Source organism: Fulmarus glacialis, unplaced genomic scaffold (assembly GCF_000690835.1).
Source record: "Fulmarus glacialis isolate BGI_N327 unplaced genomic scaffold, ASM69083v1 scaffold20275, whole genome shotgun sequence".
Classification (NCBI taxonomy): Eukaryota; Metazoa; Chordata; class Aves; order Procellariiformes; family Procellariidae; genus Fulmarus; species Fulmarus glacialis.
The window spans coordinates 17,464-32,640 of record NW_009215205.1 but is presented as its reverse complement, the minus strand read 5'-3'; the positions used below and the strand labels follow the sequence as shown (position 1 = coordinate 32,640).

The 15,177-nt window shown below is 40.7% G+C and overlaps 1 protein-coding gene across 1 annotated transcript; it reads right to left on the bottom strand.

Annotated features, from left to right (window-relative positions):
- Positions 1-2,121: 2,121 nt before the first annotated feature.
- Positions 2,122-14,730, bottom strand: TNFAIP6 (tumor necrosis factor, alpha-induced protein 6). Its single transcript, XM_009578870.1, has 6 exons — positions 14,568-14,730; positions 8,468-8,605; positions 6,965-7,126; positions 4,554-4,782; positions 3,430-3,470; positions 2,122-2,307 (listed from the first exon to the last, which is right to left on the bottom strand). The coding sequence occupies exons 1-6, from the start codon at positions 14,659-14,661 to the stop codon at positions 2,144-2,146; spliced, it is 828 nt and encodes a 275-aa protein (XP_009577165.1). The 5' UTR covers positions 14,662-14,730; the 3' UTR covers positions 2,122-2,143.
- Positions 14,731-15,177: the final 447 nt, after the last annotated feature.

Below are 15,177 nucleotides of genomic sequence, written 5' to 3'. Positions count from 1 at the left end.
GGCTGTCTCTCACCTCAGGCGGCGTCCCTGGCGGACGGTGCTGTGGCTGCACCTCAGCTTTACGCGGGCCGCCCTCTAGGAAGCCCCTTCAATCTATAAATCATTTATTTGTGACTGGAAAATAACCTCTAGACCTCCCAGAGCTGCTCAGCCGTTACAGTTTAGCTCCAGGTCCACAGAAACCTACCCGCATAAACCTGTAATTCCTTAAGACCCAAATATGTGGGTCGGAACTGTGAAACATGTTGCCCCGCAGCCATTTCCGGTTGGGTTTTTTTGATGGCCATTTAACGGCGGGGCGCGGCAGAGTAGGTGTGGGGTTTCCGAATGGCGGAGAAAACTGAGTGCGACAGAAAGCGCCCGGGGTCTTCACTCCCCGCCATAGCTGCAGCACCAAGCGCTGCCCAACATGCACTGCCATCGTCTCCGTGTGGGAGACGTTAGTTAGCATTTAGCTGTGCATGGTATATCCCACCTCGTGGTAAAGTCACTGAGAGGGACCAAGTGACGGTTCGATCAAGGTGTGAATTACATTGCGGCGTTTGTGGGTGTAATATGAAATAACAGCAGTGGCTGCAAATCTGAAGTGCGGAGAAACCCATTTTCTCTATCCAGGGATAGAGATAGGCCTGAGCAGTAACGTTAATGGCTGAGTCTCTCTTAGTCACCCACAGGGCTTCGAAGTGGTGTTGGAGATGCTTAGCAGGAGTGCCTGTTCTGGAAAGAAACTCCTCCCCAAACAGCGTCACCCCTCTGGCTCTGGGTTTCCAGACAGGCACGTATTTCCTGCACACCCCTTGGTTCTGATCCATATCAGTTCAAGACCTGTTGCTTCTCAATTAAAGAAACAACAATAACAACAAACAACAAAAAACGACCCTAGGTCATAAACAAAATGTTAACAGTTCTCTTAATGCGTTTTCCTTATTATTAACAAACACTTTTGCTGATCTTGGAGAACTGGAATGCCGTTTTATAACAGGAGGATGTGAACAGGTTTATTCAGTCCACGAGGTGGCAGGATGAAAAAACACCAGTAGGTTTTAGGTGCAGCTTGATCTCATTAAATCTGGGGTCAAGAAAACATTCAGAGCAAAAGAAAGAAACTCTTAAAACTTAGTTACTGCTTTAAATAAAGAAAAATGTTTTGAAGTCTGAAAAGTTCTCAAGAAATAAAAATAATTACTTGGAAACTCAGGGCACGATTAAAACAGAGGTAGCTTTAATGCCGCTCCAGACTGAGGAATTTAAACTGAAGTTAAAAACATGGAGAATGATTTATATTCATCAATTCAAAACAGCACAGTCTTCTTACAACCCGTGTAAACAACATACAGCATTTCGACAGTATCTTCTGAACGGATTTGCTGGTACTCGGTTAGCAATTTCTTCTGATGCTTCGTCTCACCAGTTTTATTATCATTACCAAGCCTTTCATTTGATTCTTTACTAAGTGAAATTAGAGGAGTGAAAGGACTTCAACATCTCTTCTCTGGATGAGGAAACCCTGACAAAATTCATTGAGCAGTTTATGATTCATCTCACAACAAAATTATGATGATAATATAATTGATTCTGTGCTGTTCATGCTGCTTCCCAAACTTCTGACTTCAGACAGTTACATGGGTGGCTGCTACGTCATCCACAAGATGAATTTATGTATCTCAAAAATAAGCTTACTCTAAAGGCCTTTTGAGTTCAGGGGAGAGTTAATTAAAAAAAAAAAATGTGTAGAGAACAGGAAGAAACAAAGCAACAATCTAAAAAATAAATATGTGGAAATCAAGGAAAATAAGGAGAGAACAGCATATTAAATTTAAAAATAATTGAAATGGTCACACAAGAAGTTTGTTCAAATGGTGCAAGAAATGAGGAGCAGTTTATATAGAAAAATAGTTTTTAAATCTTTGGTAACAATGAATTCTTCAGATTTTTACAGTACTTGTAATCTAAAAATAGTCTTCTATTATTCATGTAAGTATATTTTATAATTTATTTCCTAGTATACTTTATTAAAAAAAATTATATAAAAGCAGAAAATAAAAAGTCAGAAAGGTATGAAGAAAATGTCTTATCTGAAGAAACAGATATTTGAATTGGGTTCTAAAACATGTTTCCTAATGAGTGTATCTCGTTACTCTGCTCACATAATACCAAATTTTCCAGATAAGAAGTTTGTTTTTCCTTGGGATGTTGTATTTTTTCCATCACTTGATTTTGAAGGCATGTCCATAGTAATATATCGAATTTGAAAACCACCAGCAGTCACTGAGGCATCAGTCAAAAACTTCAAGGTCATAACATTGCCTGGGACAAGAAAAAGAAAAACAAAGGTTACATTTTCGGGTGGCACAAAAATGTGATATTTCAGAGTTATTTTTAAAGTGCTCTTTCTTGCTTGCTTCTGAGATCTTCAGAGCAATCCACCTGGTCTGTCGACTTCTGAGCTGTGGCCTGAGAGGATTATAGTTCCGTTAGCCCCATGGAAAACCAGGCAGATTTTCGTTAGTTTTCTTTGTTTGCAGAGCCCCGAGGTTGATAAAGTTTTGCTGTACCCCGTGCTTTCTGCAAAGCATTCCCTGTTCTTTAAAATGCTGCTCCGCTTCACTCTACCTGTGAAATGTCATACTTCATGTGTGAGACACGTCTGGCATAGAGCCTCACGGATCTCTAGGTGACACAGGGGTGAGGTTGCTACATCACGCTCCATGAGTGTCATCTGCTCATCTCCACCAGGCCCGTGTAAACCAGGAGATCAGGGATGGCACAATTCAACTTTTCTGTTCTCTTTCTGCTGATGACACCTGTGGGCTGGAGTGTGGTGACGTGAGTTTCTGCACAGACCATCCATAGACTATCCCAGGGAATATGGCTACTTCCTCGCACAGGTAGCCCGGGTGACATCTGTGCTACCGCAACTTTGCGATGCTTGAGCAAAGAGAGGTAAAAGTGGCTTTGGTTTACATGTAATCAGACCTTAACCTGCTATTTAACCAAACACACAGAATAATGTCTACAACCACCTTCAGAACTGTTCTTGCAATCCTTGCTCCTCAAATGGGAAAAATCGGTGCATGAAGATTGTGTGCATAGGTAGGGCTCGGTTACTGATTACAGATCTGCTGTATAAAGACACTAGTGTGAAAAATCCTTAATATGTGTTGGTGTACTACCTCTGTAAGGCCAGCAGGGTACACCCTGATTGCCTTCTAACTAGACTTTTTTTCTTTTATGTTTATTTAGAAGTAACTGCATTGATGAAAGAGCATGCTGGCAATTTTGAATCGCAGTTTATGACATGCTGGCCATGAAGTAAAGATTGTGTCTTTGGACATCTTTACCATCTATTATTAGAAAGTATGGTAAATCACGAAAGGTGATTTTGGCTGGGCTTTTTTTTTTTTACTATAAAGAGCGCAAATATATTACCTGTGCTAATGATATCATCTGGCAACTCATCTCCACAAAACCTGGAAAAAAAATATAAATGGTCATGACTAAACGACACAGCAAATATGCCATACTCCTGCTATATGGGGACCTACACTGAACGGTGGCTCTCAGGCTGTACTCTCCTTTGGAGCTGTGGCTCATGGGGCTAAATCAGTTATAGGTATTCAGTGTATGTAATTCTCCTCTATATGTTAAAGCAATTGCCTAAAGGATTTTTGTCATTATCTTATAGTAAGGTTTAGGGGAGGGAAAAATGCAGGAAACATTTTTCAATATATGCAGGAAATAAATTATGCAAAACAAGAAAAAGAGCAATTTAACACGTTAAGGAAAAGAACAATGGCCCAAGGCTAAGAAAGGAAGAACATTGTCAAGAAAAACATTTAAAATTATCTGTAAAGGCAAAACAAATGGACTATATCCTTGCTTTGCTACACATGATTTGTAGAGAGGATATGAAAAGTGGCAGGAATTGGGAAGTGGTTTTTATCACTTTTTCTGGTTTATTTTTTGTTCTGGAAAATTGAGGTACTTCATACCAAAATATGACTGCTAAAGGACAAGTAAAAATATGACATCAAAGAGAAGAAAGTGAGAATTAAGCAAAGAGGGAAACTAAATCTAGTAAGAGAGATGATATGTAACACTTGTTCTGTTCTGATATTGTTAGAAAATACTTTACTCCTGTAGTGAAAAGTAACTTAATTTAATAATTTTTTGCTAACAGTTCAGCACCCCACCTCCCTCCTTTCAATTAAAGCAAATACAAAATACTATTTGAGATTGCTAGGAGTTCTTCCTGTAAAATAATAGACAATTAAGATAAGCAGCTAACTAAAAAGTCTTGCAGCTTTCTTTCACATAATTTAACAAAGCAGAAAATGGCAAAGCGCAATTCTCTGAAACTCTTTACAGGCCTGTGTTAATGACAGTAAAGTAAATTGCCAGGAAAGATAAGTCAGGTACTACTGCTACAAGTATTATGGGCGTTATCAGAGGTGCTAATTGGATAAGGTAATACAGTGTTCTTCTGAAGTAATGTTCTGGGGGAAAAATTAAATAATTTGATTATTTGCATATTAAAGCTGGAATTGCTTTACCTGCCCACAAAGCCATTGATATCGTCGTAGCTATCATAGATTTCCAAGAAATCAGCCATACAAGCAGTGTCGTCTTCAACATCAAACTCTAGAAACTGTAGATGAATACGTTGTCCATACTTTACTCTAATATGCCAATAGCAAATTTGCTCATTTTCATACTCATTTGGGTAGCCTGGTGACTTAAAAACATGTTTTGAATCTGTGAAGACTCCACCACATTCTTTTCCTAAGAGAAAAATAAAAACATCAGAGTTTAAGTATTTATTCTGGATATGGCTATGGTTTAAATCTTTGTACACTTTGACCCAGCAGATCTGTAGAAAATCACATAGGAACAACCAGCGTGATAGCACTTTTCATACGTTTAAGCACTTGGCATTCACAAGAAATGTCAGTCATTCCTAGCTTTTGGGAGCAGTTATTTTGGAAACAAGAGGCATGATCCAAAACTCACTTAATTCAGAGAAAAAACTTTCATTGACTTCAGTGGACTTTGGGCCAGAGCTAAGTGTTTTATGTAAAAGGCATTTGGGGTTTCTGGCAATGTCGAACTGTTAAGCTTTGTAGCTGTAGCTGCAAGTCACCCTGGCATTCAGTTTCATCCTTTCTCCTTCAAAAACCTCTTGAAAGTGTGTCTTCTACAAAAAAACTTTTAAAGGCTAGTGATCACATACATTGCATTGTACTCCTGTTATTGCTGCAGCTCTTCACTCCCTTTGGAATGTGTCCTTTGGGACGAAAAACACTCATTCCCGTTTGATTCAGTGGCCATTTGAACTTTACCAGCTCTCTGGCAGCGGGACCAACCAATCTGGGGACCTCACGCTGCCTGACTTCAGGATTTGCCATAGTGCCCCAAGTTCAGACCTGGGGGAGAGGGAGGTACTTTCTAAGGGCGATTCAGGGCACGTGAGTTAGGAGCCTTAAGCTGGATAGTGTGATTGACCCTCTTAGCCTGTACATCGTCCACGAGTCCTGTACTTTTCAGCTCCAGATCGTTGCTAGGTTGGATGTACATTTCAAACACGCAAACAGTTCCACAAGTTCCTCTTGATATCTTTAGCATCCTAGACAAGAGCATAGGCTCAATTCAATCAGAGATTTGTCTTTGTTCCCCCAGGCTACTTGTCTCCCACCTGCAAACAGACAACTCTTGCCAGGCTTTGTAGCAGACTGTCCATCAAGCGTGAATACATATCCTTTTAATGGGAGAGGCTCAAGCTGTCTGCTGAGTGTTGGCAGTTCTGATTTCCTTTTGTCTTCTAACCAAACAGTGCATTTGGAAAGTCACTACCTCTCAGCCCAGAGGAGAAGGTTGACAAAGGAGAAAGTCGGGCTGACAGTTTACATGCAGTAATAATGAATGCAGTAGTCTCTCCTGCAGTTCTCTTTTTATGCTGAACATCTGTGAATGTCCCCCACCCCACAGAGCTATTTGATTAACAACTGCCCCGCTAACATAAACAAGCTCAAGCCCTCTGAGCACAAACAAAATGTGCACAGCTGTACAGACGTCACGGACAACTCCAACTTTTGGCTCTGCCAGAGGGGGTAGTACACTTGGAGTAGTAGGAAAGCCAAGCAGTGCACAAAGTTAAGCTTTGCTTTTCTTGTTGGTGCCTACTTTTTCTGTCTACCCTGCTATATGAAGTGATACCAAGCTAAATGGAAACAGCAGCCATGTCAATATTTCAGTCATCTGCAGTGAATGGAGGGGAATGGAGAGGTGTCCCAAATCTGGTAAAGTCTTGTCAGTCATGTTTGAACCGGGTCTCCAGACCTGCTCTGGAGATCCACTTTTCTCCATCTAGTTACACACGCACGCACACACACACACAAGGCACTGCTGGGAGTGGGATCTGTCAGGCGTTTCAGACGCAGGCATGGCATGCATTTTCAAGTTGTTCTATCTCAGGCACAAGAAAGAAGGAATAAGGGTTAACACTAAATTTAGCCTGTTTACAGGCAAAATATCTGGAAGATGTTCCCATGTTAAACACCTCAAATTAGTTATTTAAGTGAAATTGTAGGCTAAATGTAAACACACTTATACAAAACAAGACATTTGCACATCACATTGGAAATATTACTTACCTTTTTAATCAACAACAGCATATCATTACATTTTTAGTTTCTGAAAGGACTTTGTTTAGGCCCAGTTATATATGGTACAATGCAGTGTAGAGACACTGAGCTCTGAGCAAGCCAGATCAGCTATAGGTAACAGCAGAGGCGGCTTGGTGCAAGGCTCCAGACAAACTTGTATCAATACGCCCTCCTTCTCAGGCGGCATATTTATGGTATTGAAGCTAACTCGTTCAGAGCCTGGCGGCCTTTGCGCAGCCAGATAGCATGGCGTGTAGCCATAATCTTAGACCCAAACAGCCATGGGTTGTTTTCAAACACACCGTTAGGGTTGTAGCAGTAGGCATCCCATCTCTCGCTTCTGTTGAGGCGAATCCCGTAATCAACAATACCAGTTTTTCCAAAGCCACAGTTGGCTCCAGCTTTTACTATGGGATAACCAACTCTGCCCTTTGCCATCCAGCCAGCAGCACACACATGGAAACCTGCAACAGGGAGAAAATGAGACATGGATGTGATAAATCAATTCTAGGCAAGAAACTCTGCTTTTTATTCAAGTAAGTAAAGTCTTACTCAAGCTGATCAATGACTTGGGTATAATTGGCCTAATAGAAATTGAACTACAGGAAAGAACAGCACTTTGAGAAGATAATTTTAAACACAGAATATAAAATTGCATTGTGTTCTCCACAACATGATTATTGGTTCTTCATTTGAAAACAAAAACCAAATGCAGATGGACCGTGTAGTTTCCTGGGTAGTGAGTTTTAAGTGCTGTACCAGCATTTGTAATAAAATTATATATTGGATGAGTTATATAAGTGTGTTCCTCATTTCCCTTTTGAAGACATACAAATTTACTCAATCATATCTCAAGAGTTTGCAGCATTAAGTTCTGAGAATGAATAAAACACTACATAGAAAAGACAGCTAAGAAAACAAAGTATTTGCTTAAAATACTTTCAATTTAAATTTAAATACCTGAAATGCCTTAAGTATTTCTTGCTAAACAAAAAGATCCTGTTAATGCATTTTGTGGCTGAGAACTTAAAAACAATAGCCAAAGAATGCACTGTTATTCACTGTCTGGTAGAGACCAATTCAATGTTTTCACCGAGACGAACTGGAACATATTTGTGGTGTCCTAGGACTATGAGCTACTCAGAAGAGACAAAAGTACCCTTTTTACATGTGTGCTGGTGCTGAGAGCCAGCTTCTGACTCAACGGCGTAGCCTGCAAATTTCTAGAGTGGAGGATATTTTCCATTGTTTTCCTAATGCTCTGAATGAATTAATAATTTCTTATTAGGAATCAAACAGAAATACAGTAGAGCCCTCACTCAGCTCTGCTTTTCACTCCAAGCACACCACTCACTCTCTGTCAGAGCAAATATGGCTGGAATAAACATTCTGAAAACATCTTGACTGATGATATGAAAAATAGCAATGCACATTTACTATAGAAGCTCCCTGGGGACAAACGCCTTCCTCTGCAGCCCCCCGCAGCATCCAGGTGCTGTAGCTGGGGAGGCACCATTGCTTCCCAGCTCAGCCAGACGGCTCTCTGCTGGGTGTTGCTGGTTCCAGGACTGTGCTGCACCCAGAGCTCAGGGGGATGCGTAGCACTGTGCAGATGTTATCCCTGACAGCTCTGTAGGTAGCGCAGTCATGCTCTGTTACTGAGGGGGAAATTGCATGCGACTTGGGCAAAAATCCAGGGAGTTTACAAGTCTCTCAGTCCCAGAGTTCATAACAATGAAACTACAAGACTGGCAACATTATGAACGAGCAATGTGAAAAGCAAACAGCCATGATTCTTTTCGAACCTATTTTTCTTGCCGCCTCCAGCTGCTGATACGTGGCTAGATGTCCTCCCTCGTATTCACAGACTGCTTTTGCTTCTGCGTAGGTGAGCTGGTACTTCCCAGAGCGTGACTCCCTGTGATACACTCCAGCTGCTCGTTCTGTGGGACCAAAGCAATAAGTTATTTCAGTATTGTATCTCAGCTGGCCCACCTCCGGGGTGCTCTCATCGCCTCCAGCAGTTTCCCCAAGACCTGCACTTTGAGCTACTGTCCAGGTGAGAAGAGAAGCAGAACGTTCAGCTAGTAGCTGTGCCACTTGGAAAGTGTCAGGAAAGTATGTCCCTCCCAGCCCAAAGGCATGTTTTTGCAACCCCAAGGTACATTTTTGTTTGGGAGAAGTTTTGAACAACAGAGCTAGTCAGAGCTTGGTGAGTTTTTGAACAACAGAAAATCAACAAATGCGGGGAAGGACTCCCCTAGGACTACTCAGAAGGCAGTAGTTATGGGAACCATCGGCTGGTGTCAGCATCACTAGTTCCCTGTATCCCATCTGACTCAGGGGAAGCTCCTTCTGGATTGCTATCACAGCATACTTTTGGATGTAACTTTCAGTGCCTTTGTAAGATGAATCAGAGCTTTGTTTTGAATCTCCAGAGAAGTTAAATCAGAGCTACTTGGATAGAGGAGAGGCAGAAATTAAACGGAATAAAAATGTGAAATAAAAATATCTGAGCTTGTGTCACAAAGGGCAGGACCAGAACAATTGCTGGCTGACATTTCTGCTGCACAGAAAATTAATACACTTTCTTCATTATTTTTTTCTTTGCTTATGCAAGTACAATATAAAGCAGCTTTCCAGGGAAACCTAGAAACTGCCAGTACTACTACAAGTTTTATAATCTTTTCATGTTGCACTTGTCTGATGCCATATGTATGGAAATCTGTCTCAGAACCAATCTGCATATCTAATCTGAATGGCATTTTTGTTTAGATCTTTCTTATATTTAGTATAATCTGAGAGAAATGCCTGTCTGTAGCTATCACTGGTCAACATAACTGAAAAAAGACGCAAAACAGGAAGCTTTTTTACAGTGGTTATTTGTACCCTGGGAAAAAAAGAATGTCTTTTCTAGGGACATACTTAGAGTCAGTAGTTTTGGCTAGGTTAGGATATTTAAAAAAAAAAAATGGTCACCACTGAATTGTGGTTAGCAATGGTGAGAACCCTTATTAGACAGAGAATGACGTTTGCCAATGTAGTTTTTGGACCCACAGTCACTGGCCTTGCGCCCAGTGAAGTAAATGATACTGCTGACAATAGTCTCAGCAGACTGAGAGTTGCTTTCTGTAACACCGCTGGGAATGTCACCGGCATGGGCATGGGATAACATATATTCCCTGGAAAAATCTTTCCGAAGAAGCCAGTTCCATTGCAAAGAAGAGTCACAACAACTAACAGCTGTAGAATAATGGTATGCTGTATTTTTTAAAAAATCATATTTAATTAAAAATTTATTTATAGAAAGTATTATTTTTCATTCACTCAATAGTCTATCATGTCTAACCTGATAAATCCACTCACTGCTTCTTTACAGTATGATTGTATTGGATTCAGTATGCATGAATTGAAAATCTGAGTACTACAGAAAATAGCACACCATTTAGCCTCACTGCACACTCAGGGGAGGACAACCTAGAATTGACATTATTTATCACTGCAGCTCACAGGGAAGTGAACTGAAAGGTGAATTGAAAAACACAGATTGTAGTTCTTGGGATTAGCTGAGCTGCCCCACCTGCACTAAGTCAAAGAGTAAGGGGCCGCTGAATCTAAGGTTTGTCACCTTTGCAGAGATGACCAGTCACAGCCAAAGCAAGAGCAGTCTTAAAGCTTATTGTCAGTGATGTTTGCTGATAAAAGCCCCCATTGCTCTGGCAGCCACCTTTGCAAGACCCACCCTGTTCCTTCCCTGGAACTGCTGCTGCATGTACCACCAGGGATTCAGGGGGAATTGCCAACTGTTCGGACTCATCACTCTTGGAGCTGACAGTAAGAACTTACCATTTTTAGTTGTTCTCCCGACTTTTTCACCTGGCAATATTGTTTTCAAATCTTATCCCTTAAAAGGTATCTACCCCCACTTATTGATGCTAAAATGTCACTATGGACAGGCATCATGTTTTTCAGAATGTTGCTGGAAAGACCTGCTCTTCACAGTTCCTGCAAGGGCTGCTCTACCAACAGCAGCACCACTTCTGAGTCTTCGTGCAACGTCTTGGTGGATGGTGTTACCCTGCTGACAGCAATCGCCAATCTGTATCTCTGTTACTCCTTTGTCAGATGACAAAAGGAGCCTTTGGAAAGATAGACCACACACGTGTACTCCACCGAGCTCTGAGATTTGATGCTGGCTCGGTGTGTCAGTTTAATGATACAGTATTTCCTAACAGTATATCCTAATTAACTGATCAGATCTTTCACTGGCATTTTTTTCCCCTCCCTCTTAATTACATTAGGGGCTGTGCAGCAGATAAACTGCATCAGCAAAAACAGACCTAGGTGAAAGCATCGTACTTATTGACTTAATATACATTTACATATTTATGTATCTGTATATACACATATACACATATTCAGTCATACATGAACACACACACATTATCTGTATATACACATATACACATATTCACAGTCATACATGAACACACACACACATGATTTATTGTTAGTCTTTATGGAGGCGATATCATGGCCGTGTAGATAAACCTGCATGAAATTTTGTTTTCACTTGCAAGCATGAGCGCATGCCTACCACTGTATATGCGTACCATTCATATACCATGGGGCCAGCACTACAGAGTAGGACGTGTCCCAGCCTCAGCTGGGCAGCTTCTCTGATCGGGGATTCTGCTTGAAGGCTGCTCTCTTTATCTGACCTGTCTGAAATCTCCTCTTCCTGGACAACAGTGAGAACTTTCAGCAAAGTTCGTTCTTTCTTTGCCTGAAAACCTGCATATTGGGACTATTCTCTCAGGATTTCTCCACCCACTTTTCTTCTCTGGTTCTTACTCAAAAGGTCATGGGTTACATGGCTGACAGGACATGTTTCTTCCAACTCACATTTCTTAAAATCTCTCCTTGAAGTCCAGAGGCAGCAGGATCCTGCAAGGACAGTGACCCTCTACTCACCCACAGCAGTAGGACATGGTAAAATGTAGCCAATCTCTTCTGCACAAACACAACAAGCATGAAATTTGGCACAATAAAGTACCCTCAATATGCATGACACAAGTACTAAATGCTAAATAAAAAGAAAATATTTAACTTTTAAGCAGAGGATGGCCATGTAGAGTTAGTGGCATGGGCCTCTGCTAACACGCACGGTCATACTCAGAGTACTCCACCAAATGGGGTAGGTATGGCCCCTAAACCCCACTAACACACGGTGTGCCAACGGGGATGAAATTCTGAACAAAAAGAGTGCAGCAGCTGTCCTGGGAATCCTACTTTGTGGCACTAAGAACTGGCACTCAAATAAGCATATGAGCATATTTGGGCAAGACTGCTCCAATCCTCTCATCAGTTTACAATAAATCTTTGGTTATAATGTGCTTGTTTCAAAAATGAGCAACAATAAAATTCCATTCACACAAGAAAGACATTAACAGGAAGGTGATGCAGTCAGCTGCAGCAGGACTGCATGCTTACTGAGAAAACAAAAGATGTTTTGTAACAAGAAAAAAGGTAAAAGATTTGAACATTTCTAGACTGCCAGTAATTCAAGACTTTATATTTGTGCTAATGATTTGCTGAGGAAGGAAGGTAAAATGGAAAACTCCCTTCATTTTCAGTTTGGTCTTGATAGTGCTTTATCAGAAGAAGAGGAGATAAGCAAAGCTCAGATGTCACTGTGCACTCCTAGGTTTTATTCAGGGGAGGGGGTCTTGCTTTAATGCTCGTACATAGTGAGTATAAGATTGGGGTTACTTGTTTTACTCTTCAAGTTACACTTTTTTTTTTTTAATACAAAGATGCATAAATTGGATGGCTGTGATTTTGCCAAATTTTTCTTCGTTTATATATAATGTCACTGAATTCCATTGGTAATTCAATTAACTACATTTTGAGGTTTGTTTCAATAATTTTATTGCTGTAGTTACACTAGATGGTGCATTTCTAAAGGAGCTTCAAGAGAGTCCTGGAGATAAGAAAGCAGAGTGGTTAATTCAAAGTTGCACACTGTGCTTCCAGATTTTGCACGTGTTTGTTTATTTAGAGCAAGTCATCAGTTTTTACCCCGTGGTTTATTTTTATTTACTCTCATGATAAATGCTAAAGGTATAGCAAAACATAATTTTATTATGCATTGCAGTTAACACTCTGTTTCTTCATTTTAAAGAATTAGAAAATTTTTTCTCCAAATTGACTTAAATTCATAAAACTGCTTAAATGATCACTGTTATCACAAATCCACATTTATGTTGTAGAAGCCCCTAAAGGCTACATCCAGGGTAGCTAGTTGCGGCAGTCATGTGGATATGCCAATATTTGCAAATAAAACACCCAAGACCCATTCTCTGTCGGTGAGTGCAAGTGGCATGGTGTGTGCTGAGCTCTCTTCCCCGTCATCAGGGTGGTCTCATCCAGGGATAGTCCGTGGCCCGGCTCTCCCTGGCGCTGCAGCGGAGCGCTCTTTAGAAGACTGGCTAAGAGCAAAACTGTGCCAGGGAGCGTGAGAATGGGTAAACCACAGACAGGACCTGTGCAGGGCCATGTGCTGTTGTTCACTTGTGCAGGGACAGCCTGTACAGGCTACAGATAAACAAGGGGCCTGACTCAGCATGCCCCTTTGCTCTTTGCTCTGACCACATCCCTTTTATATGAGAATACCCATCGCAGCCTGTATCAAATACAACTTCTCTGCCCCTACTATGAGGGCTTAACATAGCCTCAGTCCTACTTATCTTCTGTGTCTCCTTAATGTTATTCCAGCCAAGAATACAAGCTTTGCTTGTTTCTCACACAAACCTCTTCTCTGTCATCCTTTTTTTGAATAGCAGCCACTTGAGGTGGTGCGTGAAGCTGCCAAGCTGTCCTCCCTTGGAGCTCCCCCCTACCTGAGCACCTTCAGCAACTATGGGACACAGCAGGCATGTTCCAAGTTTAGAAGGAAAGTCATTAAAAATGTGCAGTCAAATGGAAAACAATATACATCACTTCTCCTTCTCATTTATGTTCCTGTTAGTTTACATGGTCCTCTGAGAAGGGACTGGAGTCACGCTGTTGCTGCACCAGCTAACAGAGTGTGGCCCCAATCCCTCATGAAACATCTGAGCACAACAGAAATGTGTACCGGCTACAGTAATTCCTTAAAATCCTTAAAGAAATATGCAACATTCTAGAGAGGATAAAGGCGTTTGTTCAGTATTTGTCTATAAAATGGAGCACTCAGTGCATGGTTTTGTTTTGGCATCCTTTCTGTGACTATATTCTGAATATATTTTTCTGTTGTACTGGATAATTACAAAGATCTATAAAAGAACTCTAAGAGCTACTTAAACCCACTTGAGGTATAAGAAACTATTCCCACAGCATTTTCTATAGCCCTTTTGAAATCTTCTCTCCACTGTTTAATGATGTGAACAAACCAACAGCCAAAACATAACATTTCTGTACTTTCCTAGAAACCTAGGAAATATTATCGCTATTATTTCCAGATCATTTAGTTTCATATGTAGGACCCCAGGCATTTGAAGTATGTTCATGCAGAAAGTAATTCATTCCTTTGGCAAATGTTTCTTTTCATACTCATTTTCTTTCATTAGAAGCAACTGTTATTTAACGCTGTTTTCACTTTACCTCATGCTGTAGGAAAATACATTCAGATGAAATATGCCATAACTATTTTTTACTGCACTTCAGAGAAATAGTAAAAATAGTAAGCTCCTAAGGACAAAACTTACAGTCACTACTCAGATAAAATGATCACAGATTTCAATGCAGGATTTTGCTAATATGAATGCATGGCTCAATTTTGTATTGCTAGGTGCTCATCTTTATACTGTTAGACAAACACAGTGACTTTTGCAGCAAAACATTCATGATTACATTATTTCTTACCTAACCAAATAGAGTTATGCAGCACTCCATCCTTGAATCCCCATGCTTGAGCCTTGTCCCACAGCAGGGCAGAAAAGAAAATTAGTGCAATCATCTCTTCCGAACTATTAGGCTGTAAATATTCCCTGTTAAAACACTCAGGGTAACCTCTTCTAGCAGCTGGCTAGATCTATTGGAACATCTGGTAGCCAGATCTTAAATAGTGCTTTCAGCTGTGAGGTCAGCAAGCCTGCTCCAATTGTGCTTGCTGTAGTATTATTACACAATTAAATGTGATGTCTGCAGTTGTCCATGTGACTCACTTTTGGCTCTCTTGATTCCCAGTGTGTCCAAGAAACCATTCTATCCCTCACTACTGCAGCACACATGAATACTTTTCAAGCCAAAGTCTGTTCATTCTTCAGCACTCACTGTCTTCAGATTCCATAAAACAATAAAACCAATAACCAGTCTATCTGCTTATAGTGTTTCTAGTCACACCATTCACGGGACCAAAGAGAATCACACATACTACCTCTCATTCTCATTTAAACATTCTGTTCTTTCGTATATAATCTGGATTTAATTTCACAGTGACCTAATCAATGAAAAAATGTAAGGAGAATATTTT

Excerpts from the sequence above, each read along its gene's own strand:
- TNFAIP6 (XM_009578870.1), bottom strand. The coding sequence starts at position 14,661 with ATGATTGCACTAATTTTCTTTTCTGCCCTGCTGTGGGACAAGGCTCAA. Across the intron at positions 8,606-14,567 it reads GCATAACTCTATTTGGTTAG|AACGAGCAGCTGGAGTGTAT; the intron begins GTAAGAAATAAT and ends TTGGTCCCACAG. Across the intron at positions 3,471-4,553 it reads ATCAATGGCTTTGTGGGCAG|GTTTTGTGGAGATGAGTTGC; the intron begins GTAAAGCAATTC and ends TTTTTTTTCCAG.